The 25376-nt window shown below is 44.2% G+C and overlaps 3 protein-coding genes across 4 annotated transcripts in view; 1 reads left to right on the forward strand and 2 right to left on the reverse strand.

The window, feature by feature from the left end:
• The window catches only part of LOC144697438 (uncharacterized), a 47033-nt gene that overhangs the window by 10109 nt on the left and 11548 nt on the right, over positions 1 to 25376 (forward strand). The window lies entirely within an intron of this gene.
• LOC144697314 (uncharacterized) lies at positions 12088 to 16695 on the reverse strand. 2 transcript variants are annotated; one of them, XR_013580333.1, is made up of 2 exons: positions 16092 to 16695; positions 12088 to 13515 (listed from the first exon to the last, which is right to left on the reverse strand). XR_013580333.1 is itself a non-coding variant. In XM_078569291.1 (2 exons), the coding sequence occupies exon 2, from the start codon at positions 13963 to 13965 to the stop codon at positions 13552 to 13554; it is 414 nt and encodes a 137-aa protein (XP_078425417.1). In that variant the 5' UTR covers positions 13966 to 14588; positions 16092 to 16695; the 3' UTR covers positions 12088 to 13551. The 2 variants fall into 2 exon arrangements, 1 of the variants encoding a protein (XP_078425417.1); XM_078569291.1 differs by having other exon boundaries at positions 12088 to 14588.
• On the reverse strand, positions 18795 to 19577 carry LOC144698425 (uncharacterized). The gene has a single exon (XM_078570368.1). The coding sequence runs from the start codon at positions 19482 to 19484 to the stop codon at positions 18795 to 18797; it is 690 nt and encodes a 229-aa protein (XP_078426494.1). The 5' UTR covers positions 19485 to 19577.

Here is a 25376-nt window from a genome sequence, read left to right on the forward strand (position 1 = left end):
AGTGGGTGCAGGAGAGAGATTTTATACATTTACAGCTTGACCAGAACTTTGACAGTCTTTTCCAAACCCTCAACCTCCGCCACCTAGAAGGACCAGGTGTATGTGAACACCATCACATCCAAGTTCCCTCCAAGTCGCACATCATCCTGATTTGTCTGACATTCAGTACTGGATGAACAGAAATGTCTTTCACGTAAACCCTGGAAAATCTGAAGCCATTAGCTTCAGTCCCTGCTCCACTCCCTAGCCACTGACTCTATCCTTCTCCATGGCAACTGTCTGAGGCTGAACCAGACTATTCACAACCTCGATGTTATCTTTCACCCCCAACTAAGTTTCAAACCACATATCTGCATCATCATCATGATCACCTATTTCCACCTCAGTAACATTGCCCAACCCTACCCTAGTCGCAATTTATCTGCTGCAAAAACCATCATCCATTCCTTTGTACCTCGAGACTTAACTATCCTAATGCACTCCCGGCCGGTCATCCAAAGCTCTGCTGTTCATGTGCTTAGTTACACCAGGTCATGTTCACCAATCACCCTGTGCTCGCTGACCTACAAAGGCTCTGGGTTAAGAAGCAGCTAAATTTTACATTTCTCATCCTTGTTTCAAATCGCTCCATGATCTCGCCCCTCCTGTGATGGGTGATCTCCTCCAGCCTCGCAACCCTTTGAGATGCTTTTTAAAACCTACCTCTTTGACCAAGCTATTGGTCACCTATCCTAACATCTCTTTATACTTTTTATTCACCTGTGAACACACATTGGAAGGTTCAATTACATGAAAGACGTGATATAAATACATATTGTTGTTGTTGGTTAGGAAACATGTCGCTGTTCCTTCAACATCACTGGTTGAAAAAAAATCTGTAACTCTTTATCTAACAGCATTGTGGGAGCATCTTCACCCACATGGACTGCAGCGGTTCAAGAAGTTCAAGCATCATCTTCTCCACAGGAAACTGGGGATTGGTAATATCTGTTGCTGGTCTTGTTAGTGAAAGGGCAGGACAGTGGGACTAGCTGATTTGCTCTTGCAGAGAGCCAGCACAGGCAGGACGGGTTGAATAGTCTCCATCTGTATTGTAACCATTCAATGATTCAATGACCCTTTGAAAAAAGACCTGCACTAGAGGTCAGGGACGAATTTCTGTCACCAGTGCCCATCCTGCTACAAACCAGCTCTTGTTTGTTCCACCTGTCTTTCTGGACTCGATTCTGTGAGCAACGACTGTAGTAAAATATCACAAAATACTGCGGGTTCTGGTAATCTGAAATAAATAGAGGGAAATGCTTGAAATACTCAGCAGGTCAGGCAGTATCTGCGAAGCAATGGAATTAATGTTTCAGGGTGTGCAGAATTAATTATGGGGAATAAAAATGATGCCGAATCTCATGGTCAATATAAGCTCAGAAGTGGAAGAGAAATGGACGATCGCGCAGGAAAACTAATTCCTGACTCTGAAAGATACTGTGGGATGATCAAGCTGGGAAGCCAGAAGCACATGGTCAGGGGATGGGCAGCAGTGGAAACCTCATTTGGGCACAGTTGGCTGAATCAACAGTATAATACTGAACATAACTAAAATACGCCTATTATTAGAGATAGAGGAAGGCAGACAATGGCAGAGAGGTGATCAGGGAGGGGAGAGGTGAAATAGAGCAATGGGTGGACATGGATTCAGTAAAGGAGCCACACCAGCCCCAGAGACATGGAACCTCTCACAGATGACAGAACATAGCACTAAAAACTCCAAGTTACAGATAAATAATCAAAAATATAGACCTCCGAATCAATTTCAGTTTTAAAACAGATGCCGAAGTCTGCAATTGGAAAGATATTTCATGACTTTTTTGACTAGGTAACAGAGAGGAAAGGTGAGGGTAATGCCGTTGATATGGTGTACATGGACTTCCAAAAGGCATTTGATAAAGGGGTACAGAATATACTTGTGGGCAAAGTTAGAGCTCATGGAATAAAAAAGGCCGTCAGAAAATGGATACGAAACTGGCTGAGTGACAGGAAACAGAGATTAGTGGTGCAGGGCTGTTTTTCGGACTGGAGAAAGGTTTATCATGGAGTTTCTCCAAAGGTCAATGTTTGGAGCCCTGCTCTTCCTGATATATATTGACAACTTAGACTTTGGTGTACAGGGCACAATTTCAAAATGTGCAGATGGCCCAAAACATGCGAACTTTGAGGAGGATAGTGTTAAGGTTCAAAATGACATAGATTGGTTGAAAGGGTGAACGAGTGGCAGATGAAAATTAAATGCAGAAAAATATTAAGAAACTCATTTTGGTAGGAAGAAGGCAAATGGACAATGTAAAATAAAGGGTACAAATCTAAAGGGGTGCTTGAGGAGAAAAGGGTCCTGGGAGTATGTGCACACAAATCATCGAAAGTGTTGAGAGCATAGTCCATCAAGTATACAGGATCCTGGGTTTTATAATCAGGGCAATAGAATACAAAAACAAGGACGTTATGATAAACCAGTAGAGAACACTAGTTTCAGCTCAGGGCACCATGCTTTAAAATGGGTGTGAAGATATTTGAGACGGTCCAGAAAAGATTCCCAAGAATGGTTCCAGAGATGAGGAACTTCAGTTATGTAGAGAGATTGAACAAGTTGGGGTTGCTCTCCTTTGAAAAGAAAAGGTTGAAAGGAGATTTTATGGAGGTATTCAAAATCATGAGAGATCAGGACTGAGTAGATAGGGAGAAACTGATCCCATTGATGAAAGGATCAAGAACAAGAGGCCCAGATTTAAGGCATAAAAACAAAAAACTGCGGATGCTGGAAATCCAAACAAAAACAGAAATACCTGGAAAAACTCAGCAGGTCTGGCAGCATCGGCGGAGAAGAGCAAAGTTGATGTTTCGAGTCCTCATGACCCTTCAACAAAACTAATTAGAAATAGGAAAGGGGTGAAATATAAGCTGGTTTAAGGGGGGGGGGGGTGGGGTGGGGGTAAAGAAGGGGGGCGGTTGTTGGGACAAGCAAGCAGTGGTAGGAGGAGATAACCAAAAGATGTCACAGACAAAAGAACAAAGAGGTGTTGAAGGTGGTGATATTATCTAAAACAATGTGCTAATTAAGACCGGAGAGCAGGACAAGCAAGGTAGCTCTAGTGGGGTGGGCTGAAATAAACCATGGGTGGAATACATTTAAAAATAATGGAAATAGGTGGGAAAAGAAAAATCTATATAAATTATTGGAAAAAACAAAAGGGAGGGGGAAGAAACGGAAAGGGGGTAGGGATGGAGGAGGGAGTTCAAGATCTAAAGTTTTTGAACTCAATATTCAGTCCGGAAGGCTGTAAAGTGCATAGTCAGAAGATGAGGTGCTGTTCCTCCAATTTGCATTGAGCTTCACAGGAACAATGCAGCAAGCCAAGGACAGACATGTGGGCAAGAGAGCAGGGTGGAGTGTTAAAATGGCAAGCGACAGGGAGGTCTGGGTCATGCTTGTGGACAGACCGAAGGTGTTCTGCAAAGCGTTCACCCAGTCTGCGTTTGGTTTCTCCAACGTAGAGGACACCACATTTGGAGCAACGAATGCAGTAGACTAAGTTGGGGGAAATGCAAGTGAAATGCTGCTTCACTTGAAAGGAGTGTTTGGGCCCTTGGACGGTGAGGAAAGAGGAAGTGAAGGGGCAGGTGTTGCATATTTTGCGTTTGCATGGGGAGGTGCTGTAGGTGGGGGTTGAGGAGTAGGGGGTGATGGAAGAGTGGACCAAGTGTCACGGAGGGAACGATCCCTATGGAATGCTGCCGAGAGGGTGAAGGGAAGATGTGTTTGGTGGTGGCATCATGCTGGAGTTGGCGGAAATGGCGGAGGATGATCCTTTGAATGCGGAGGCTGGTGGGGTGATAAGTGAGGATAAGGGGGACCCTATCATGTTTCTGGGAGGGAGGAGAAGGTGTGAGGGCGGATGCGTGGGAGATGGGCCAGACACGGTTGAGGGTCAACTACCGTGGGTGGAAAACCTCGGTTAAGGAAGAAGGAGGACATGTCAGAGGAACTGTTTTTGAAGGTAGCATCATCAGAACAAATGCGACGGAGGCGAAGGAACTGAGAGAATGGGATGGAGTCCTTACAGGAAGCGGGGTGTGAGGAGCTGTAGTCGAGGTAGCTGTGGGAGTCGGTAGGCTTGTAATGGATATTAGTGGACAGTCTATCACCAGAAATTGAGACAGAGAGGTCAAGGAAGGGAAGGGAAGTGTCAGGGATGGACCAGGTGAAAATGATGGAGGGGTGGAGATCGGAAGCAAAATTAATAAATTTTTCCAGGTCCCGACGAGAGCATGAAGCAGCACCGAAGTAATCATCGATGTACCGGAGAAAGAGTTGTGGGAGGGGGCCGGAGTAGGACTGGAACAAGGAATGTTCCACATACCCCATAAAGTGACAGGCATAGCTGGTGCCAAATTGGAGGAAATTGGAGGAACAGCAAATTGGAGGAACAGCACCTCATCTTCTGACTAGGCACTTTACAGCCTTCCAGACTGAATATTCAGTTCAACAACTTTAGATCTTGAACTCCCTCCTCCATCCCCACCCCCTTTCCGTTTCTTCCCCCTCCCTTTTGTTGTTTCCAATAATTTATATAGATTTTTCTTTTCCCACCTATTTCCATTATTTTTAAATGTATTCCACCCATGGTTTATTTCACCCCACCCCCACTAGAGCTACCTTGCTTGTCCTGCTCTCCAGTCTTAATTAGCACATTGTTTTAGATAATATCACCACCTTCAACACCTCTTTGTTCTTTTGTCTGTGACATCTTTTGGTTATCTCCTCCTATTACTGCTTGCTTGTCCCAACAACGCCCCCCCCCCACCCCCGCCTTCTCTCTCCCCACCCCCACCCCCCCCACCTAAACCAGCTTATATTTCACCCCTTTCCTATTTCTACTTAGTTCTGTTGAAGGGTCATGAGAACTCGAAACGTCAATTGTGCTCTTCTCCGCCGATGCTGCCAGACCTGCTGAGTTTTTCCAGGTATTTCTGTTTTTGTTCCAGATTTAAGGCAGTTGGCCAAAGAAGCAATGGTAACATGAGAAAAAACCTTTTCATGCAGCGAGTGGTTAGGATCCAGAATGAACTACCTGAAATTGCGGCAGAGCCAGATTCAGTCATGGCATTCGAAAGGAAATTGGATCATTAACTGAAAAAGAAAAAAAAGTGCAGAGCTACAGGGAAAAATCAGGGAACTGGGATTAAGTCAATTGATCTTGCAGGGAACCAGGGCAGACATGATGGGCAGAATTGCCTCCTTCTGTGCTGCGACCATTCTATGATTCTATGAGTTATCTGTCCCATCAGCAGGGATACTCCATGACCCATTACCATTATTCCTCCATTTAGTCCCCAACACCAATATTTCTCCATCAATAGACACCCCCTAACCCAACATCAATACTGCTCCACTTAGAGACACTCCTGACCCAACACTTATAAATGCTCCATGACCCACCATCATTATTCCTTCATTTATATGTGCTCCATGACCCAAAACCATTTTCCTCCATTTATAGACACTCCCTGACCCATCACCATTATCCTCCGTTTACAGACTTTCCCTGAGCCAATGCCAATATTTCTCCATTTATAGGCAGTCCCTGGCCTAGCGCTATTTTTCCTCTATTTATAGACGCGCCTTGACCTTTTGCTACTTTCCATTCATTTCTAGACTCTCCTTTAACCATTGCCATTATTGCTGCATGCTTACACGCTCCCTTACCCATCTCCATTATTCCTCCATTTATAGGTGCTCCCTGACCATTACAAATTTTCCTCAATTACAGATGCTCCCTAACTTTTACCATTTTTCCTCCATTTACAGATGATCCCTGACCCATCAATATTATTTCTCTATTAACAGAAGCTCCCTAACCCATCGCCATTTTCCTCCATATATTAACGCTCCCTGACCCATTGTCCTTATTTCCTCCATTTATAGACACTCCCTGTGTGAGCTGACACTGCGCAGGTGAGAGACTGGAGGCAAAGGGAGAAACCCGGTAGTCGCGCTGGGGACCGGGATAACGTTCACAGTTTCATATTCGTGTCTCAGATGGAAAATGTTGACCGGTTTTAATTTGGGCTCTGGATCCGCACTCGGTCTTTGTAAACTCTCCATCTTAAACCCGCTCGCTCGAGCTCTCTTACCGTCTGTCAACATGGCCCGCGCATGCTCAGATCAGAATGCCCGGGGAGTGACTGATGGCAACTCCGGACCAATAGGAAGATGGGGTGAGACTGGAGGACCTCCAACCAATCAGACTGAATGAGGGGCGGGTCTGAGCCCGGCTCCCTCATTGTCTGAAATTCTGCATCGTTTTGAAAGCTGATTTGTCTCAAACTCCAGGGGAAAGCTGGACCTTTCTGAAGAAGCTCTGAAGAAGAGTCATACTGACTCGAAACGTTAACTCTGTCTTTCTCTCCACAGATGCTGTCAGACCTGCTGAGTTTTTGCAGCATTTTTTATTTTTGTTTCAGATTTCCAGCATCTGCAGTACTTTGCCTTTAGCCTGGACCTTTCTGTTTGTGGCTTTAAACAGATGAAACTATGTGGGCGTGGAACAAACACTTCAAGAACCGGGAGAGTTCGATGAGCTCCAACAATGGGAATGGACAGCCAGACCCGCTGGACACACCTATCCTGCCTGATATCAACCCAGAATGAGCTGGAAAGCCATCTCCACTCACCAGGACTGTCTGCAGTAGGGTTTCTGACTCAGAGGCAGAAATATTAATTGTTAGTCGTTTGGTAGTACAGAACTTGAGTATTGCTGAAAAAATAGACATATCTAAGCTTTTCATCTTGCACTCATCAGGACTCGCAAGAATACCAATATAAGGGGGAAAACAACTTATACTCTATGTGAAGAGAGTGCTGATTGGTTGGCAAGTGATGTTGCCATGGAGAGTGCGTGTACTGGAAGCTACACACATTAATACACAGGGCCCTGTTCTTTACAGACAGAAAGAACATTTTAAAAATTAATTCATGGGATGTGGGCTTCACTGGCTGGGCCAGTATTTATTGCCCATCCCTAGTTGCCCTTGAGAAGGTGTTGGTGAGCTGCCTTCTTGAAATGCTGCAGTCCATGTGGTGTTGGTACACCCACAGTGCTGGATTTTAACCCAGTGACAGTGAAGGAACGGTGATATACTTCCAAGTCAGGATGGTAAGTGACTTGGAGGGGAACTTCCAGGTCGTGATCTATCTGCTGCCCTCGTCCTTCTAGATGCTAGTGGTCATGAGTTTGGAAGGTGCTGTTGAAGGAGCCTTAGTGAATTCCTGCAGTGCATCTTGTAGATGGTACATGGTGCTGCGACTGTGCGTCAGTGGTGGAGGGAGTGAATGTTTGTGGATGTGGTGCCAATCAAGCGGGCTGCTTTGTCCTGGATGGTGTCGAGCTTCTTGAGTGTTGTGGGAGCTGCACTCATCCAGGCAAGGGGGGAGTATTCCATCACACTCCTGATTTGTGCCTTGTAGATGGTGGACAGGCTTTGGGAGTCAGAAGGTGAGTTACACATCGCAGAATTCCTAGCCTCTGACCTGCTCTTGCAGCTACAGTATTTATATGACTAGTGCAGTTCAGTTTCTGGTCAATGATAACCCCCAGGATGTTGATAGTGGGGGATTCAGTGATGGTAATGCCATTGAACATTAAAGGGTGATGGCTGGATTCTCTCTTGTTGGAGATAGTCATTGCCTGACACTTGTGTGACGTGAATGTTACTTGCCACTTGTGAGCCCAAACCTGGATATTGTCCAGGTCTTGCTGAATTTGGACATAGACTGCTTCAGTATCTGAGGAGTCACGAATGGTGCTGAACATTGTGCAATCATCAGCGAACATCCCCTTGTACACACATTGCGCCTATTTCAGCTAAACAAAATAAATGACAGCCATTCTTGGGCTCATTCTTCGGGGCAATTCCTTGACCAGTCAGGGTCAAGCTGCCTCGTTTAAATTTCAAACATTGCTTGGCAGTTAGCTGTCAGTCACCATCAGTGATGCATTCTCCATGGCAACACCACTTGCCAACCAATCAACACTCTCTTTATATACAGTATACATTATTTTCTCCCTTATATTGGTATTCTTGCGAGTGTCCTAATGAGTGCAAGATGAAAAGTTAGACATGTCTCTTTTTTCAGCAATACTTAATGCTAATAGTTACTTTTTATTAACAACCCTAAAACCCTCAAGTGCCACCAAACTGACTGGCTCTCCTCCTTTCTATCTCCACTATGTTTTAGGTTAATGTGGCACTTATATCATCTAACCACCGCCTTCCTTGTGAGAGAGCAGAACTACAGTAGCTACAGAAACCACATCTTTATCTATCCTCTCCTCATCCTCTCAGAATGAAATCATTTGTATGTTTCACCAGCATTAACCATTATCCTACAAAGAAATGTCTGTTCATTATTGCTTAGTCATTATGAATCTAATCCAGCTACTCCAATGTTCATTCTAATTCAGTTTGCATTTGTGATTAATTGTGAACTATCACATCTGCTCGTGTTTCTGCCTTATCCTCATGTTCAGTCTTGTTTTTGTTGCGTGATCTTTCTGTGGTCAGAATTCAGTTCAGTGACTGTCCAGCTGCATGTATTTTCTCGGGGTAACTGGGTTTGTGTCCATAGTGCCTGTGTTAGACATTCAGTCATTGTTTAATACACACTTTATGCAGTGAAATCAGAAACAACTTGTTACATAAAAGGTGAACCAACCTGGACCAACCACCCCAAAAGACTGTGGTTGCTGGAGGTATACAGTGGAGTTCCGCATGGTTCTGCTTCAGGATCACTGCTGTTTTTGATTACACGTTACTGAATTCGATTAGAGATTACTGGGAACAATGTCAACACTTTCAGATGACACAAAATTTGAAAGTGTAGAAAACAGTGAGGGCGATAGTGATAGATTTCAAAAGGACAGAACCAGAGTGGTGGAATGGGTGGGCTCATGGCAGATGAAATTCAGCACAGCAAAGTGTGAGGTGATATATTCTGGGCAGAAGAATGAGGAGAGATAATACGAGGCAAAGGGCAGAATTTAGTTAGGATTTCGAATGCACTGCCTGACCGCCTAGTGGATACAAATTCAATAGTAACCCGAAAAAAGAAATTCGATAAAAACTTGAAGCAGAAACAGACTGCAGGACTATGGGGAAAGTGGAGCAGTGGGCCAAACTGGATTGGTCTTATAAAGAGTTGGTGCAGACCCGATGGGCCGAATGACCTCTTTCTTCACTGTACAATGATTCTTATGATTCAGCAATGTCATCTTTTCATACGGGTCTTGCTGAATGGAGCAAAATTAGAGGCTGAAATTCTTTTCAATTAATCAGTTGTATGGGAGGCTACTGTGTGTCTCACGCCATTTCCTAAGATTGTTAATCTAGTTGCAGCCCCTTCACCAACTTCCTCTGTCCTGTTCAAACATATCCTGTTTTACTTCTGCAACAGTTTCTAATGTCAAAGCAGCTTTTAAAAAACCCACATTATTCTAAGTTTATTCGTCCTGTGGGACCTGGTTTATTTCCACCTTCTCAATTATTTTTGAATGCTGTTCCTTGATCACATTACACAAACTGTTTCATTTCAGATTAAATTCACAGGATTGCTGGATCCTCTCTCCTCCCGTGAAGGTGCTGACTCCGGCTAGGTTCAATTTTACAATTACTGGTTCCTCTCGCTCTCTCTGGTTCTACACTCACTGGTTCTTCTCTCTCTCTACTCCTCTCCCAAAGGTGCCGATTCTGACTGGGTTCAATTCCACACTCACTGGTTCCTCTCTATCTCTCCTTCCCTGAGGGTGCTGACTCCGGCTGGGTTTGGTTCGACACTCACTTGTTCCTCTCGCTCTCTCTCCTCTCCTTAAGGCACTGATTCAGTCTGGGCTAAGTTCAACACTCTCTGGTTCCACTCCAGCTTCTTTCCCAAGTGCTCAATATTACAGACACTCGAGTCTCCAAGTATTTGACCCCCAGAGGTCTGATATCGGAACCCGGAGTTGATCTGATCTGATGCTATGTATCATGCTAAGGAAACATGGTCTCTTTAACTATCGCCAGTGGATGTTGTGTCTGTCCCTTTAAGAGCTGCCCCCACTCTCATGTTTCCTTGAATGACTGAAACTAATAATAAAATTCCAGAAAATCCAACACATTTACTCACAAGTGTTTAAATATGCCTCCACTCCAGCAAGTTGATTTCTTGAAATGTTTAAACGATTGGAGGTGGGATGTTGAATTATTTCTGAGTTGCTCCTTCAACTCCTTCAGGGTTTCACCCAGAGAGAACCTGGATCTGATCCACTGAACCCGCTCCCACCCACTGACACCTCACAATGCCCGGCTGATTGACGGCAGCTCCGGACCAATAGGAAGAGGGGGCGGGACTGGAGGACCGAGCGGGAGCGGCTGGTCCTCCAACCAATCGGAGTGAATGAGGAGCGGTGCTGATCTCGGATCTCATTCATTGGCTGAAACTGCATCATTTTGGAAGCTGATTTGTCTCAAACTCCAGGAGAAAACTGGACTTTTCTGTTTGTGACTTTAAACAGATGAAACCCTCTGGGTGTGGAGGAAACATTTCAACATTTGTTAATGAAATGGATTCATTCAGGACAGACAGCAGGGATCATTTGAGGGAATAACAGTTTAATGAGCAGGGAAATTCAGTGTCAGGTTTGGGGACCTGGGATTGTAACTGAAATAATCTGGAGTATGAAAGGAGAACATAACAACAAACTGAATAATAAGCAACAGGACATCAATTAGTCTAGTCTTATCAAGGAGAAATCAGAAATTCATCACAGCGTGTGTGAAACAAAACTTATTTAAAACATATATCTAGAATTTTAACATCCAGCCCCGTTATAAAGAGATTATGAACATCAGCAGCAACAAACTCCAACTGTTATAATGAAGATGGTTCAGTCGTAAATGTGATTAACAGCAGCAATAAAAACTTCAATTTATATAGCATCTTTAACATAGTCAAACATCCCAAGGTGCTTCACAGGAGTTTTATCAAACAAACCTCAACACCAAGATGCAGAAGGAGATAATTAGGACAGGTGACCAAATACTGGGTCAAAGAGGCAGGTTTTAAGGAACCTCTTAAAGGAGAGAAGAGAAAGTTAGAGAGGTGGAGATGGTGAGGGAGGGAATCCAGAGCTTAGCATCCAGGCAGCTGAATGCAGGTCTGGCACTGGAGGAGGGATGAAAATCAGGAATGTGCAAGAGTCCAGAATTGGAGGGGCAGAAAGATCTCAGAGGGATGTCGGGAAGGAGGTGGTTACGGGGATAGGGAGGGGTGAGACTATGGAGGGATTTAAAATAAAATCTGAGAATTGTAAAATTGAAATGCATTGCCAGACTGGGAAATAATGTAGTTCAGTGAGTATAGGGGTAATGGGACTAACTGTGAGTTGGGATACAGGCACCAGTGTTCCAGATTTACAGCAGGCGGAATATGAGAGGACGGTTAGGAGATCTTTGGAATACTTGGGACTAGAGGGAGAAAAGTGATGAATGAGGGTTTCAGCAGCAAATAGGCTGAAGCAGGAGAAGAGATGGGGGATGTGACAGAGGTGGAAGTCGGCAGCTTTGGTGATGAAACGGATATGGGTCAGAAAATCAGCTCGGGGTGAAGTTGATGCTGAGGTGATGAACAGTTTGGTTCAGGCTCAGGCAGTGGCCAGAATAACAATATAATCCAACCAATACAGTTAGATGTGAATGTGCTGGTGTGCCCGCAGGTTGAGTGACTGAGTGAATCCTTTCCAACACAGTGCAGGTGAATGGTTTCTCTCCAGTGTGAGTGAGTTGGTATTTCATCAGATCTTTCGAGCTTTTAAAACTCTTCCCACAGTGAGAACAATTAAAAGGTCTCTTTTCAGAGTGAACAACTCGATGGGCAGTGAGGCTGGACACACAAGTGAATCCTTTCCCACATATGAAGCAGATGAACAGCATCTCCTTGGTGTGAACTCGCAGGTTTTAGGGATTGAACCCCTTACAACAGGATCGGACGTGACAATAAAGTTCAGCTATTGAGCAGCTTTATTAAGAGAAAGGCAGGACAAACTACCAGACTAAAGGTAAAGTTCAAGCAGTGATTTACAGAACAACGTGAGGTCTATACTTCCCGTATCATATCTGGACAGCAGAGTGCACTTCTTTCCTCATAGCTTCCGGTTTTCTTGTGGAGTTTCCAGGTTTCTTGCTTCTTTCTTATTTCTTTGTCTTCTTCCCTTTGTTTTTTACTCCACTGCACCAAACCCCTTGAGAGGACTGTTCTTATGCTGGAAACACCCCCAACTCACTCCCCTGAGGCTACCAATCAGAACTGTCCATGTACATTTCACTACACAATCATGTGGCTCTTATCCAATCACAGGTGTGTTCATGTGAAGATACGAGGAGGATATGAGGAATTTCTCCTCTCAGAGCGTCGTTAGTTTTGGAATTCTCATCCACAGAGAGCAGTGGGGGTTGGGTCATTGAATAGATTCAAGGCTGAGTTAAAGAGATTTTTGATCTTCAAGGGAGTCAAGGATTATGTAGGTAGGTGGGAAAGTGGAATTAAGGCCACAATCAGATCAGATCTTATTGAATGATAGGGCAGGCTCAGTGGGCTTAATGATCTCCTCCTGTTCAGGTTTTTTATGTTCTTTTGTTCCCCGTACCCGAAAAAAGGGAACTGCGAACAACATCAGTGAACATGGGCAAGCGGGGTGTTCAGCAGTTTAGTGGGAAAAGGATTGAGTGAAGAGGTGGGTCTCATGGACAAGATGAGCTCTGAGAGGGCATGAGGGTAGATAGGGAAAAGGTAGAGAAAGATGCGGGTTTAGGGCTTGGAGTGGGGCAACTTTAGAAGCAGTTCGTCCCGGTGGGCCAGTGGAGGGGAGGGAAGCAGCAGAGGCAGCTGATGGGATTGTCTCAATCTTAGTGACAAAGAAGTTCAATGAATTCTCACCCTTGCTGGGGGTGAGGATGGAGGAGACAGGGGAGAGGGAGAGCGCTTCAAAAGAAACTAACTTGTGTTAGTGATATTAAAAGACTTAACACATTTTGGGTTTAACATAAAGCTAATGTATTTGACTTTATCGAGAATATTATCACATCAAGCTGGGCTGGAGTTTATTAACATCAGCAGACACGATGCCCAACGAACATGGTTCAATCCTGGATGTGATTGACAACAAAATCCAATCACTGTTGTTACTTGTCAACTTGCTGGTGTCTCAGCAGTGTGGATGAGTGAGTGAATCCCTTCCCACACATAGAGCAGGTGAATAGTCTCTTCCCAGTGTGAATACGTTGGTGTGCCATCAGGTAGGTTAATTGAATGAATCCTTTCCCACAGTCGGAGCAGGTGAATGGCCTCTCTCCAGTATGAATGCGCTGGTGTACGGTGAGTTGAGATGATCGCCTGAACCCCATCCAACAGTGAGAGCATCTGAACGGTCTCTAGTCAGTATGAAAAATTTGATGGGACATCAGTTCTCAAGAACTTTTATAGCACTTCCTGCTGTCCAGGCATTTAAAAGGTCTCTCGTTCGTGCAAACTTGCTGGTGTCTGAACAGGTTGAATGAGTGAGTAAATCTCTTACCACACTTGGAGCAGATGAACGGCCTCTCACCAGTGTGAATTCGCTGATGTGTCAACAAGTGAGATAAACAAGTGAATCCCTTCCTGCAGTGGGAGCAGGTGAATGTCCACTTCCCAGTGTGAGCTCGCTGGTGGGTTAGCAAGTTGGATGAGGTAGTGAATCCCTTCCCACACTCGAAGCAGGTGAACGGCCTCTCCCCAGTATGAGTGCACTGGTGTACAGTGAGGTCAGATGAGTCCCTGAACCCAGTCCCACAGTGAGAGCACCTGAACGGTCTCTCGTCAGTGTGAACACGTTGATGGGGCATCAATTCCCCAGAACTTTTATAGCACTTCCCAAAGTCTGAGCATTTAAAAGGTCTCTCATTAGTGTGAACTCGCTGGGGTGTCAGCAGGTTGGATGACTGAGTGAATCCCTTCCCACACCTGGAGCAGGTGAACAGTCTCTCCCCAGTGTGAGTGCGCTGATGTACAGTGAGTTGAGATGATCACCTGAAACCAGTCGCGCAGTGAGAGCAACTGAATGATCTCTCATCAGTGTGATCATGTTGATGATGCATCAGTTCCTGGAAACTTTTATAGCACTTCCCACAGTCTGGGCAATTAAAAGGTTCCTTCTCAGTGTGAACTCGCTGGTGTCTTAACAGATTGTATGAGTTAGCAAATCTCTTTCCACACTTGGAGCAGTTGAACAGCCTCTCTCCAGTGTGAACCTGCTGGCGTGTCATCAGGTGGAATGAACAAGTGAATCTCCTCCCACAGTCAGAGCAGGTGAATGGCCTCTCCCCAGTGTGAATGTGCTGGTGTTTAGTGAGGTTAGATGATCGCTTGAATCCAGTCCCGCATTAAGAGCAGCTAAATGATCTCTCGTCAGCGTGAACATGTTGATGGGACATCAGTTCCTGGGAACTTTTATAGCACTTTGCACAGTCTGGGGATTTAAAAAGTCTCTCGTTAGTGTGAACTCACCAGTGTCTCAGCAGGTTGTATGAGTTTGCAAATCCCTTCCCACACTTAGAGCAGATGAATAGCCTCTCCCCAGTGTGAATGTACTGGTGTGTCAGCAGGTGGGATGAGGTAGTGAATCCTTTCCCACACATGGGGCAGGTGAATGGCCTCTCCCCAGTGTGACTGCCCAGATGAATATCCACCTTGAATGGGCAATTGAATCCTTCCTCACAGTCCCAACATTTCCATGGATTCTCCCCGGTGTTACTGCACTTGTGTTTCAACAGGCCAGATGATTGCCTGAAGCCTTGTTCACACACAGAACACCTGTAAGGTTTCTCTCCACTGTTAATGGTACTTTTTCCTTCTATGATTAACATCGAATAATATACAAGTTATGATAAAGATAGCAACTCTGTCAGATATTGATGTGATGTTGGGTTTGAGTTTCTGACTGCAAATCCTCCCCTTCTAATACCCTGTGAAATTGATTTAATGTAGAAAAAAGGAAGTGAGAGAATACCGACCAAAACACAAAGGCAGGTTGTGAAGTTAAGCTGAATGGATCTGGTAATTTGTGGGGCCGGCACCAGGAATAAGTGATGATGAATGCTGCTGGGTTGTTATAAAAACCCAACTGGATCACTAATGTCCTTCAGGGAAGAGAACCTGTCACCCGGTCTGGGCCTGCACAAGACTCTGGCCTCTATGGGAGGAGGGAGAGAGAGATGGGAGAGGCAGGGGCTGAAGGAGGGGGATTTTATATATCTACAATCAAGCAGAACTTTGACAGAATCTCCAAAGCCCTCAATCTCTACATCTAGAAGGACCAGGATCGCAAGTGTGAGTGAAGACCATCACCTCCAAGTTCCCCTCCAAGTCACACACTTAAATAAAAGCAAAATGCTGCGCATGCTGGAGATCTGAAATAAAAACAGAAGGTGCTGGAAATACTCAACAGGACTGGTAGTATTTGTGGAGAAAGAAATAGAGTTAACATTTGGGGGGGCTGTAGAATGAATTATGGGCAATAAAAATAACACAAAATGTGCATGTCAGTATAAGCTCAGAAGTGGAAGAGAAATGGATTATAGTGCAGGAAAAAACAATTCCTGACAATGAAAGGTACTGTGGGGAGATAAGACTGCTAAGTCAGCAGCACATGGCCGGGAGATGGGCAGTGGTGGGAATCTCATTCAGACATGGTCAGCAGAAGTAACAGTAAAATACTAATCACAGCTAAAATACGCCTATTATTAGAAACAGGGTGTTAGACAATGACAGAGAGGTGATCAGGGAGGGCAGAGATGAAACAGAGCAATGGATGGATATGGAATCAGATCCACTTAAAGGAGCCACACCAGCCGCAAAGACATGGAAATGTTCACAGATAACAGAGCATAGCACTAAAAGCCTTAAATTGTAGATGACTAGTCAAAAAATTCTCTGAAACAATAACTGAAATAATTTCAGTTTTCAATATTACCGCCTGCTGGAGCCTGAAGCTGGAAAGGTATCATAAGCACTGGAGTCAGAAAAATCTCACAGTTGAGGAAATACCCGGGAACTCCACTGCAAACCTTCCAGCCTGAAAAACGTCCAACGACTGTTTCCTGTCGCTCAGCCAATTCTGTAGCCATGTTGCTAATGCCCCTTTTATTCCATGAGCTATAACTTTGTTCACAAGTCTGTTGTGTGCCACTTCATCAAATGTCTTTTGAAAATCCATGTTATCATCGCCTTCATCAACCCTCTCTATTGCCTCTTCTAAAAACTCCAGCAAGTTAGTTAAACATGATTTTTCATTAACAAATCCATCAGTGTCAGTCCAGGATAGAAATTCACACCATTCTCTCCTCCTGCTCCAGGATCAGTAAAGTGAGTTAAAGATAATTTCTCATTAACAAATCCATTGCTGCATTTCCTTCCTTAACCCACATTTGTCCACTCGGGCCTGGCACCGGGAGAAAGCCCGCAGCTGCCGTTCCGTTCGTTGCAAAGGCGGGCCCGGTACTTTTTTATTGAGGGTGTTGAGTCCTCCACTGGGTGTTTGTGAAGCCTCCCCTCCCACCCACTGCCCCTAACGCTGCCTCCGCTTATCCGCCTCCTTCCCGCCTGAAGATGAGACAAACAAGCGTCTGTCCAAAAACATCATCCGCACTGCGCATGCTCCAGATCACAATGCCCGGCTGATTGACGGCAGCTCAGGACCAATAGAGAAAGGGATAAGACTGGAGGACCAAGTGGGAGCGGCTGGTCCTCCAACCAATCGGAGTGAGTGAAGGGCAGGGCTGAGCCCGGATCTCCCTCATTGGCTGAAACTCTGCATCATTTTGAAAGCTGATTTGTCTCAAACTCCAGGAGAAAACTGGACCTTTCTGTTTGTGGCTTTAAACAGATGAAACCCTGTGGGTGTGGAGCAAACATTTCAACATTTATTACTGAAATGGATTCATTCAAGACAGACAGCAGGAATTATTTCAGGAAATCACACACTGTAGTGATTGTTTCTCTTTGAACTCATCCCTTGGGGAATAATGTGAATTTGTTGAAGAATTCACAGACTGCTTAACTCCGTGCCTGGAACCATTTAATTCCAGCTGATCTATTGGTCCGGCTTCAACCGGGAGAAATTGATGAGCTCACAACTCACACACTGGGAATGGACAGCCAGACCCGCCGGACACACCTATCCTGCCTGATATCAACCCAGAATGAGCTGGAGAGCCGTCTCCACTCACCAGTGCGGTTTCTGACTCAGAGGCAGGATTGCGAAGCTATTATTTACTAGTAACCCTAAAAGTTACAACTGCCACCAAACTGATAGACTTTTCCTTTGTATTTCGACTTCATTGTCCAAACAAAGTCTTGATTTTATCTTTTCAGCTTAGTGGTGGCACTTACGACATCTAACAGCCTGCTTCCTTGTGAGAGGGCAGAACTAGTTACTACAGAAACCACATCCTTATCTACCAAACCTCTCCTCACCCTCACAGAATCAAACCATTTCCATTTTTCTCCAATGTTTTCCATTATCCTTGAATGAATTGTCTCAGTTTATTATTGATTCTGCATTATGATTCTAATCCAGCTGCTCCAATTCCACTTCAGTTTACGTTGTGATTGATTGGGAACTATCACATCTGCTTCTGTTTCTGCTTTAACTTCATGTTCAGACTGGTTTTGCTCAAGTGAACTTTCTGTGGTCAGAATTCAGTTCAGTGACCCCTGTCCTGCTGCATGTATTTTCTTGGGGTAACTGGATTTCTGTCCCTGGTGTCCGTGTTAGACTTTGAGTCATTGTTTAATACACAACCTGTGCAGTGAAATCAGAAACAACTTGTTCACGTAACGGCACTGTGGGTGTACTTGCACCACATGGACTGCAGCAGTTCAGGAAGGCAAGTCATCTCAAGGGAAATTAGGGATTCGTAATTAATGCTGGCCTAGCCTGCGACACCCAAATCGCATGAAATAATAAAAAAATACCTGGACCAATCTCTCCAAAAGGCTGTAGTTGCTGGGGGTCAATTGAAATTTTCAAGATGGGAATCAATGGATTCTTAAATAAAGATATCAAAGGAAATGGATCAAAGTTGCGAAAATTGAGTTGAGGTGCAGGTCAACCATGATCTCATTGAATGGTGGAGCAGGCTTGAGGGGCTGAATGGCCTCATCTTGTTCCTATGTCCTGGCTGAAGCCCCTCCAGCAATGATTACCCCAGAAATGGGGAATTTGTGATGTCTGTGTCAGGTGCAGCATAATCAGTGTATGACCCTGATCTGCCCTCACTCATCCTGCTCTAAGGAGCAGCACTCTCCTCTCATAAGGGGTTTAAAGGAGGATCCGTCCCATCTGACAGAGGCAATACTACAGACCTATCGTGTCTGTGCCACCTATTTCCCACAGTAATCCAAACACAAAGTCCAGATACAAACATTACTTTTATTTTCCAATTGTTTTACAGGGATTCACCACATCCATGGTAGTTTACATTACTGGAAGTAATCCTTTTAGAAAATAAACCTTCACTCTACTTTATTAGGCATGCATCCAGAATATTAAACTCCATCCCACATACAGAGGTTAGGAATATCAGCAGAAATGAACTCCAACTTTCAGAATGAACATGGTTCAGTCCTGAACGTGATTAACAGCAGCAATAACAGCAGAATCCAAACCCCAGAGTCACATGTGAACTAGCTGATGTTTCAGCAGGGTGGCTGAATGATTAAATCCCTTCTCACATGGAGCAGGTGAATGGCTTCTCCCGGTGTGAGCTCGCTGATGCACCATCAAGCGGGAGGAATGAGTGAAACCCTTCCCACACTCGGTACATTTAAATGGTTTCTCTTCCCTGTGAACCGACTGCTGTTCCATCAGGTTAGTGGACTGATTGAATCCCTTCCCACACTCGGAGCAGGTGAATGGCTTCTCCCCAGTGTGGGTGCGTTTGTGTGTCTGTAGGTGGAACGAGTCCCTAAACCTCTTTCCACAGCAAGAGCACTGAAACGGTCTCTCGTCAATGTGAATTATCTCGTGTTTCTGCAGGCTAGGTGAAGTTTGAATCGCTATCCACATACAGAGCAGGTGAATAGCTTCTCTCCAGTGTGAACTCACTGATGTGTCAGCAGGCTGAATGACCAAGTGAATCCCTTTCCACACACGGAGCAGGTGAATGGTCCCAGTGTGACTGCGTCGATGAGTTTCCAGCTGCAATGGAGAATCAAATCCCTTCCCACAATCCACACATTCATGTTTCTGCATGAAGTGACTGAGTTTGTGCTTTGAAAAAGCAAATGATTGACTGAAGCCTCGTCCACACAGTGAGCATGTGTGTGATCTCTCCACATTGCGATTGGTGTTTTCTTCTTCCATATTTAAAGGCCGATGTTATTCAGATCCTGATGAATCAGATCTTGGGGTGATGTTTGGTTTGAGTTTCCCATCTGCAAACCTACCCTTTCTAATCCCCTGTGAAAAGAGTTTACAAAAGTCATCACTGTAAGAACATGATAGAAATTTAGGAAAACATTCTAGTTTCTATGGAACATTTTGCTCTTTCTTTCTTCTCTTTCGGGTAATAAAGTTATTTAAGACCTCCAGGGGCCATTTTGCGAGTTGCTCCAGGCCCAGGTAAGGGTCCCATGCTCAGGGTTATGAACCGTGGCCACTGGAGGACCCAGTGAACTTTCAGTGGTGATGGTGAAAGAACTAGAACCTCGAGGGATAATAACTGCTTACAGGAGGAGGGAGGATCCTTCAAGAAGGGAACTTGTGTTTCCTCTGAACACATATGAGGAAGGCAATGGGAAGCCACCTCATGGATTCTTGTCCCTAGTCCCTAGCTGATTGAAGTTGAAAATGCGAGGGTCTTATGAGCAGTGCAAGACTGTGAGGCATGGAGAAATGAGCAGAGAACCTGCCCATGTGCAGATCACCACAGCTCTCTTTTCCCTTCTCCAAAACTATAAATCCCCATTCCATACACCCTCTCTCTTCCCTGTGCTCAAATCCAAACTCATTACACCATCTCCAACATATTTCCTTCCAGACAATTTTTCTCCCTCGCCTCAAAGTATGGACACTGACTGGGTTCAGTTTTACACTCACTGGTTCCTCTCTCTCTCTCTCCCCCTTGAAGGTGCTGACTCTGACTGGGTTCAGTACTACACTCACTGGTTCCTTCTCTGTCCTCTCCTGAAGATACTGACTCTGTCTGGGTTCAGTTCTGCGATGACTGGATTCTCTTCCAGAAGGGATAAGGCCAGTGACAGTCTGAGAATTGATGGTGACATGTTCAGCACTGGGGTCACTGTCCGGAGATATTAGGAGGATGAGCCTAGGGGGTGTTTTTGTTCTTTGAAGAAAGGGTTAATCTTACTAGCAACAGCTTTCATAACTGGGTTGAAATAACCTGATGATGGATGCTGATCTACTAACACTAATGATTTGTCTTTACATCATTACTCATTTAACTTCTAACCTCTGTTAAAGAGGGAAGTGTGGCGTCAAAATTATAATATTGTAATATCTACAAGTAATTCTAATTGTCAAGCTCCACAGTCAGACAAAGGTGGTGATCCTGAATGTTTGAACACAGACGGACCCTCACAGCTCCAGCAACTTCTAACATGACATTACAACCTGGTCAATTGGAAAATTAATTGGAAACTTTTCAGTGACAGATTATGACATAATTATAAAGAGAGGATACTTGTGCAAACACTATATTTCCAGTTAGAATTTACAACAAGGGTAGTGAATGTCTTTGACTCTATAACAGACTCAGGATTAAATGTTTCACTTGTAGAATAGCAATTAAATGACAATAGAGGAACATGCAATAGGGTAATGAAATAGGAAGTTATACTGATTCCATTAGTCCAAGGATTGTAACAATGTATTTCTGAAGAACTCAGTTTAATTAATTGAGTTATTCTAAAGTTAGAGAGTCTCAGTAGTCTCTCCCTTGTGGGCGAGTTGTTAACTTTTGATATCACAATATAGTGTGAAAAAAAACTGAAGATCACACATTGAGGTAGGAGAAGGGTATGTGAACTGCACCAAGAGTTTGGGTTTGAAGGATTTGATCGACCTTTACACTGAGCTGGGAACTGTATTGTAGTCAAGTCCCCAGCTACCATTGCCCAGTGTGTGGGTTTAAATAATATATACACTGAATAAATCCATGATATCTGACCCTAATAGTTCTAGAACCTTCCTGAATCAGGAGTAGATGGAACATTGAATCATCAATAAATCAATATATCCTCTAACAATCTCCAACTTAGTTCATCTGCTGTGACTGCTCTCACATCATTGGAGATTTGTATGTCTTTTATTTCTCTACTTTCTCTTGATTGTCTCCTTTATTATTATCACTTTTCTCATTGACCCACCTTGTGATCACCACTCAACTTTATAAATCATTTATTTCCTTTTTTTTCTGTATGTTCATTCTCTCTCTCTTTGTCCCATTACTCTGTTCCTCCCTGTAAGCTGTCCATCTGCAAAGTCTCCCACAACTAACCAAGGGCTTCCTGTGACCAATTCTCTTTCCTGTACAGACATGCTCCATCCACTCACCAGTTCTTGTTCAGTCACAGACACTACCTGAAAAGTCACAATTACCATCCCTTTGTCAGCATTCCTTAAACAGTCTTCATTTCTCAATTTACAGATATTCCCTGACCAGTTTCAATTTACAGATATTCCCTGCCCAGTCTCAATTCCCCTCCTTTTACAGATGATCCCTGACCAGTCTCCATTTCTCCTCCATTTACACACACTCCCTGACCAGCCTCCATTTCTCCTCCATTTACAGATGCTCCCTGACCAGCCTCCATTTCTCTTCCATTTACACATGCTCCCTGACCAACCTCCATTTCTCCTCCATTTACAGATACTCCCTGACCAGTCTTCATTTCTCCTCCATTTACAGACATTCCCTGACCATTTCTGCTCCATCTGCAGATGTTCCCTGACCAGTCTCCATTTCTCCTCCATTTACAGAAACTCCCTGACCAGTCTCCATTTCTCCTTCATTTACAGACACTCCCTGACCAGACTTCATTTCTCCTCCATTTATGGACACTCCCTGACCAGTCTCCATTTCTCCTTCATTTACAGACACTCCCAGACCAGTCTCCATTTCTCCTACTTTTATGGACATTCGTTAAAAACTCAAAATTCTCCTAGGTGTTTGTGAATGGTAATTGTTTAAAAAGAGTAGAAGATCAGAACAGTAAAGAGGTGGAAGATTCAAGTTAGCACCTTGTCTTAATAATCAGTGGATTTGAAAGTCCAATGTCAGCAACTTCAGTACTTTATTAATACAAGCTGAGCAGATTCTCTGTCCTCTGCCATATCTTATATTGATCCATCAATCGGAGTAAACATCCAAGTCCCATGTGTCCATAGTCACTTACACGAGGTCAGCCTGCTGGATGGAGCCTCGGGCACCCTGAGCTTGATCTCTGGTGTCTCCAGTTCTGACTGCTCCCTTACATCAGAACCCCTTCAGTTTTATACCCTGCAGTGATCCAGTTCTGGCCCCTGACTCTTCTTTGTCTTCTCTGCTGGGTTTTGGTAGAAAGTGAGGAAATAACAGCTGGAATTTCTCTAATCTGTGATTTACAAGGATACATTCCCTGGATCCCAGCAGTTACTTTTCATCAGTAATTTTCTCATTCTCCCTAAACTCCCCTGCCAACTCTTAATTCTGTTATTTCTTATAGTTTTACAATTACAGGTATAAACATCACACATTATAATGTAACCTATTCTATTCTTCACTTTGATTTAAGTTTCTATTCTGGTTAATAACCGACAAACTCTGTCCTTTTCCCTAATCTGATTAGGGTTTCCAATGAGCTGATTCTGTGGAATGGAATGTCTTATCAATGTTGCCATGGTGACCTGTCTGCAGTGAAGAACCTGTTGGAGTTTCTAACTCAGACTAAACTTCTCTATCCCATAATACACATTGTATTACAGCCCTTACCTCAGTATATCATAGCCATGTTACAAGGGGTTTAGATACAGAAATCTTTAAAGCTGGTGGATGTTTCCACGCTGTTTGAAAACATTACCCTACATTTTATAAAATAATCTTCTCAATCATTGACCAGGCTGCAGTTAGAAAATTGAGTCAAGTTTTGGAGATCTGACACCAGGAAGGATGTCAAGGCCATTGAACGGGTGCAGCAGAGATTCATTGCCACAAAAAGAGATTATTCGGCCCTTGGTGGCTCTGCCAGCTCTTTGGTCGACAAATCTAATTAGTCCCACTCCCCTGCTGTTTCCCCATGGCCCTGTCAATGTTTTCCTTCAAGCATTTCTCCAATTATCTTTTGAAAGTTACTATTGAATCTGCTCCCATCAAACTTTCAGGCAGTGTATTCCAGATTAGAAAAAGTCATTATGAAATGAAATGTTTCCTCATGGTGACCTCTCTGCTGTGAAGCTCCTGTTTGAGTTTCTAACTTAGTTCTAACTTCTCCTTACCATGAGCAGGAACTAGAGAAACTGGGAATCTTTTCATCAGAATGAAGCAGGGTGAGAGGAGACGTGAGCAAATTGTTCAAAGCTTGATCAAAGACATGATCCAAAATGTTACAGACACACCTTGACTTTCAGGATCCCTTTGACATCTGTCATTGGGAAATGCTAGAATCCATTATTGAGGAGGTAGTATCAGGGCACTTAGAAAATCCGAATACAATCAGGCAGAGTCAACATCGTTATATAAAAGCGAAGTCATGTTTGACAAATTTATTAGTGTTCTTTCAGGATGTAACATATAGGGTGGATAAAATGGTACCAATAGATGTAGCGCATTTGAATTTCCAAACAACATTTGATAAGGTGCGACTTAGAAGGCTGCTTGCTGCACAAGACAAGAGCTCATGGTTTTGGGAGTGATATATTAGCATGGTTAGAGCATTAGTTAACTAACAGGGAGCAGATAAATGGACCATTTTCAGTTTGGCAAACTGTAACTAGTGGACTGCCACAGGATTCACTGCTGGAGTCTCAACTATTTACAATTTATATCAATGACTGGGATGAAGGGACTGACTGTATTGTAGTCACATTTGCTAATGGTACAAAGATAAGCAGGAAAGTAAGTTGTGAGGATGATACAAAGTGTATTTTGTAGTGCTCCCTCCCCACTCTCTGTACTATTATTTTACAGAAGCTGGACAGATTCCCCGCCTGCTATGAGGCATTTTAAAATCAGATTCATTTATCCCGGTTTTCTTTGGGTCTTTTTCTCTTCACTCCAGGGTCTGTGATGGTCCCCGTGTGTTCAGCTCTCAGCTGCAGACAGCACCTGGTTCAGTTTTGCCCAGCACATCTATATCTGTGATGTCGCATTCATCTCACATTTATAAAGCTACTTCGCAGTGAGAAACAGCCCAAGGGACTTCACAGAGTGATGACCCTGAACCACAGAAGGAGATATGAGGATGTTAAACCAAGGACCCCGTCTGCCCTCTCAGGCAGATGTGAAAGATCCCACAGTCAGTATTTCGAAGGAGAGCAGGGAAGTTCTCCCCGGTGTGGCCAATGTTCCACCCTCAACCAATCTCACTAAAAACAGCTAACCTCTCTGGTCATGATCACATCGCTGTTTGTGGAGGCTTATGGAGCACAGAAATGTCCTGAGGCTGTGAAAAGAGCGACATAAATGCAAATTCTGTCAACTCTAGCCCAGTTACTGTGGTTATCAGCAATAATATCAACATTCCCCAATATCATAATTAACAAGGTTCACTCCTGAATCTGATTAACAGCAGCAGAATCAGAGTAGTGCAGTCACATGTGAACTCACTGGTGTTTCACCAGATTGGATGATCAATTAAATCTCTTCCCATACTCAGGACAGGTGAAGGGTCTCTCCCCGGTGTGAATTTGCTGCTGTTTCACCAGGTTGGATGATTGATTCAATCCCTTCCAACACACGGAGCAGGTGAAGGGTCTCTGCCCAGTGTGAACTCCCTGGGGACCCACAAGGGGGAAGATCGAGTGAATCCTTATCCACACACAGAGCAGGTGAACAGTCTCCAGCTCAGGGTGTAGTGGGGCTTGATATTGCAGCGTACTATCCCCAGTGAGTCTGTGACAGTGTCACTGTCCCTTAAATGACAAGTAAACAGAAGGGTCAAGTCCCTTTAAATATGCAGATCACCTGGCAGGCACCACGCATGCTCAGTCGCCACAAAACATTCACCCCGACACTGCGTCCGAGCGCTGGGCTTCTGG

The sequence above is a fragment of the Cetorhinus maximus genome, chromosome 23 (genome assembly GCF_964194155.1).
Source record: "Cetorhinus maximus chromosome 23, sCetMax3.hap1.1, whole genome shotgun sequence".
Classification (NCBI taxonomy): domain Eukaryota; kingdom Metazoa; phylum Chordata; class Chondrichthyes; order Lamniformes; family Cetorhinidae; genus Cetorhinus; species Cetorhinus maximus.

Excerpts from the sequence above, each read along its gene's own strand:
- LOC144697314 (XM_078569291.1), bottom strand. The coding sequence starts at position 13,965 with ATGCCCCATCAACGTGTTCACACTGACGAGAGACCGTTCAGGTGCTCT.
- LOC144698425 (XM_078570368.1), bottom strand. The coding sequence starts at position 19,484 with ATGGAAGAAGAAAACACCAATCGCAATGTGGAGAGATCACACACATGC.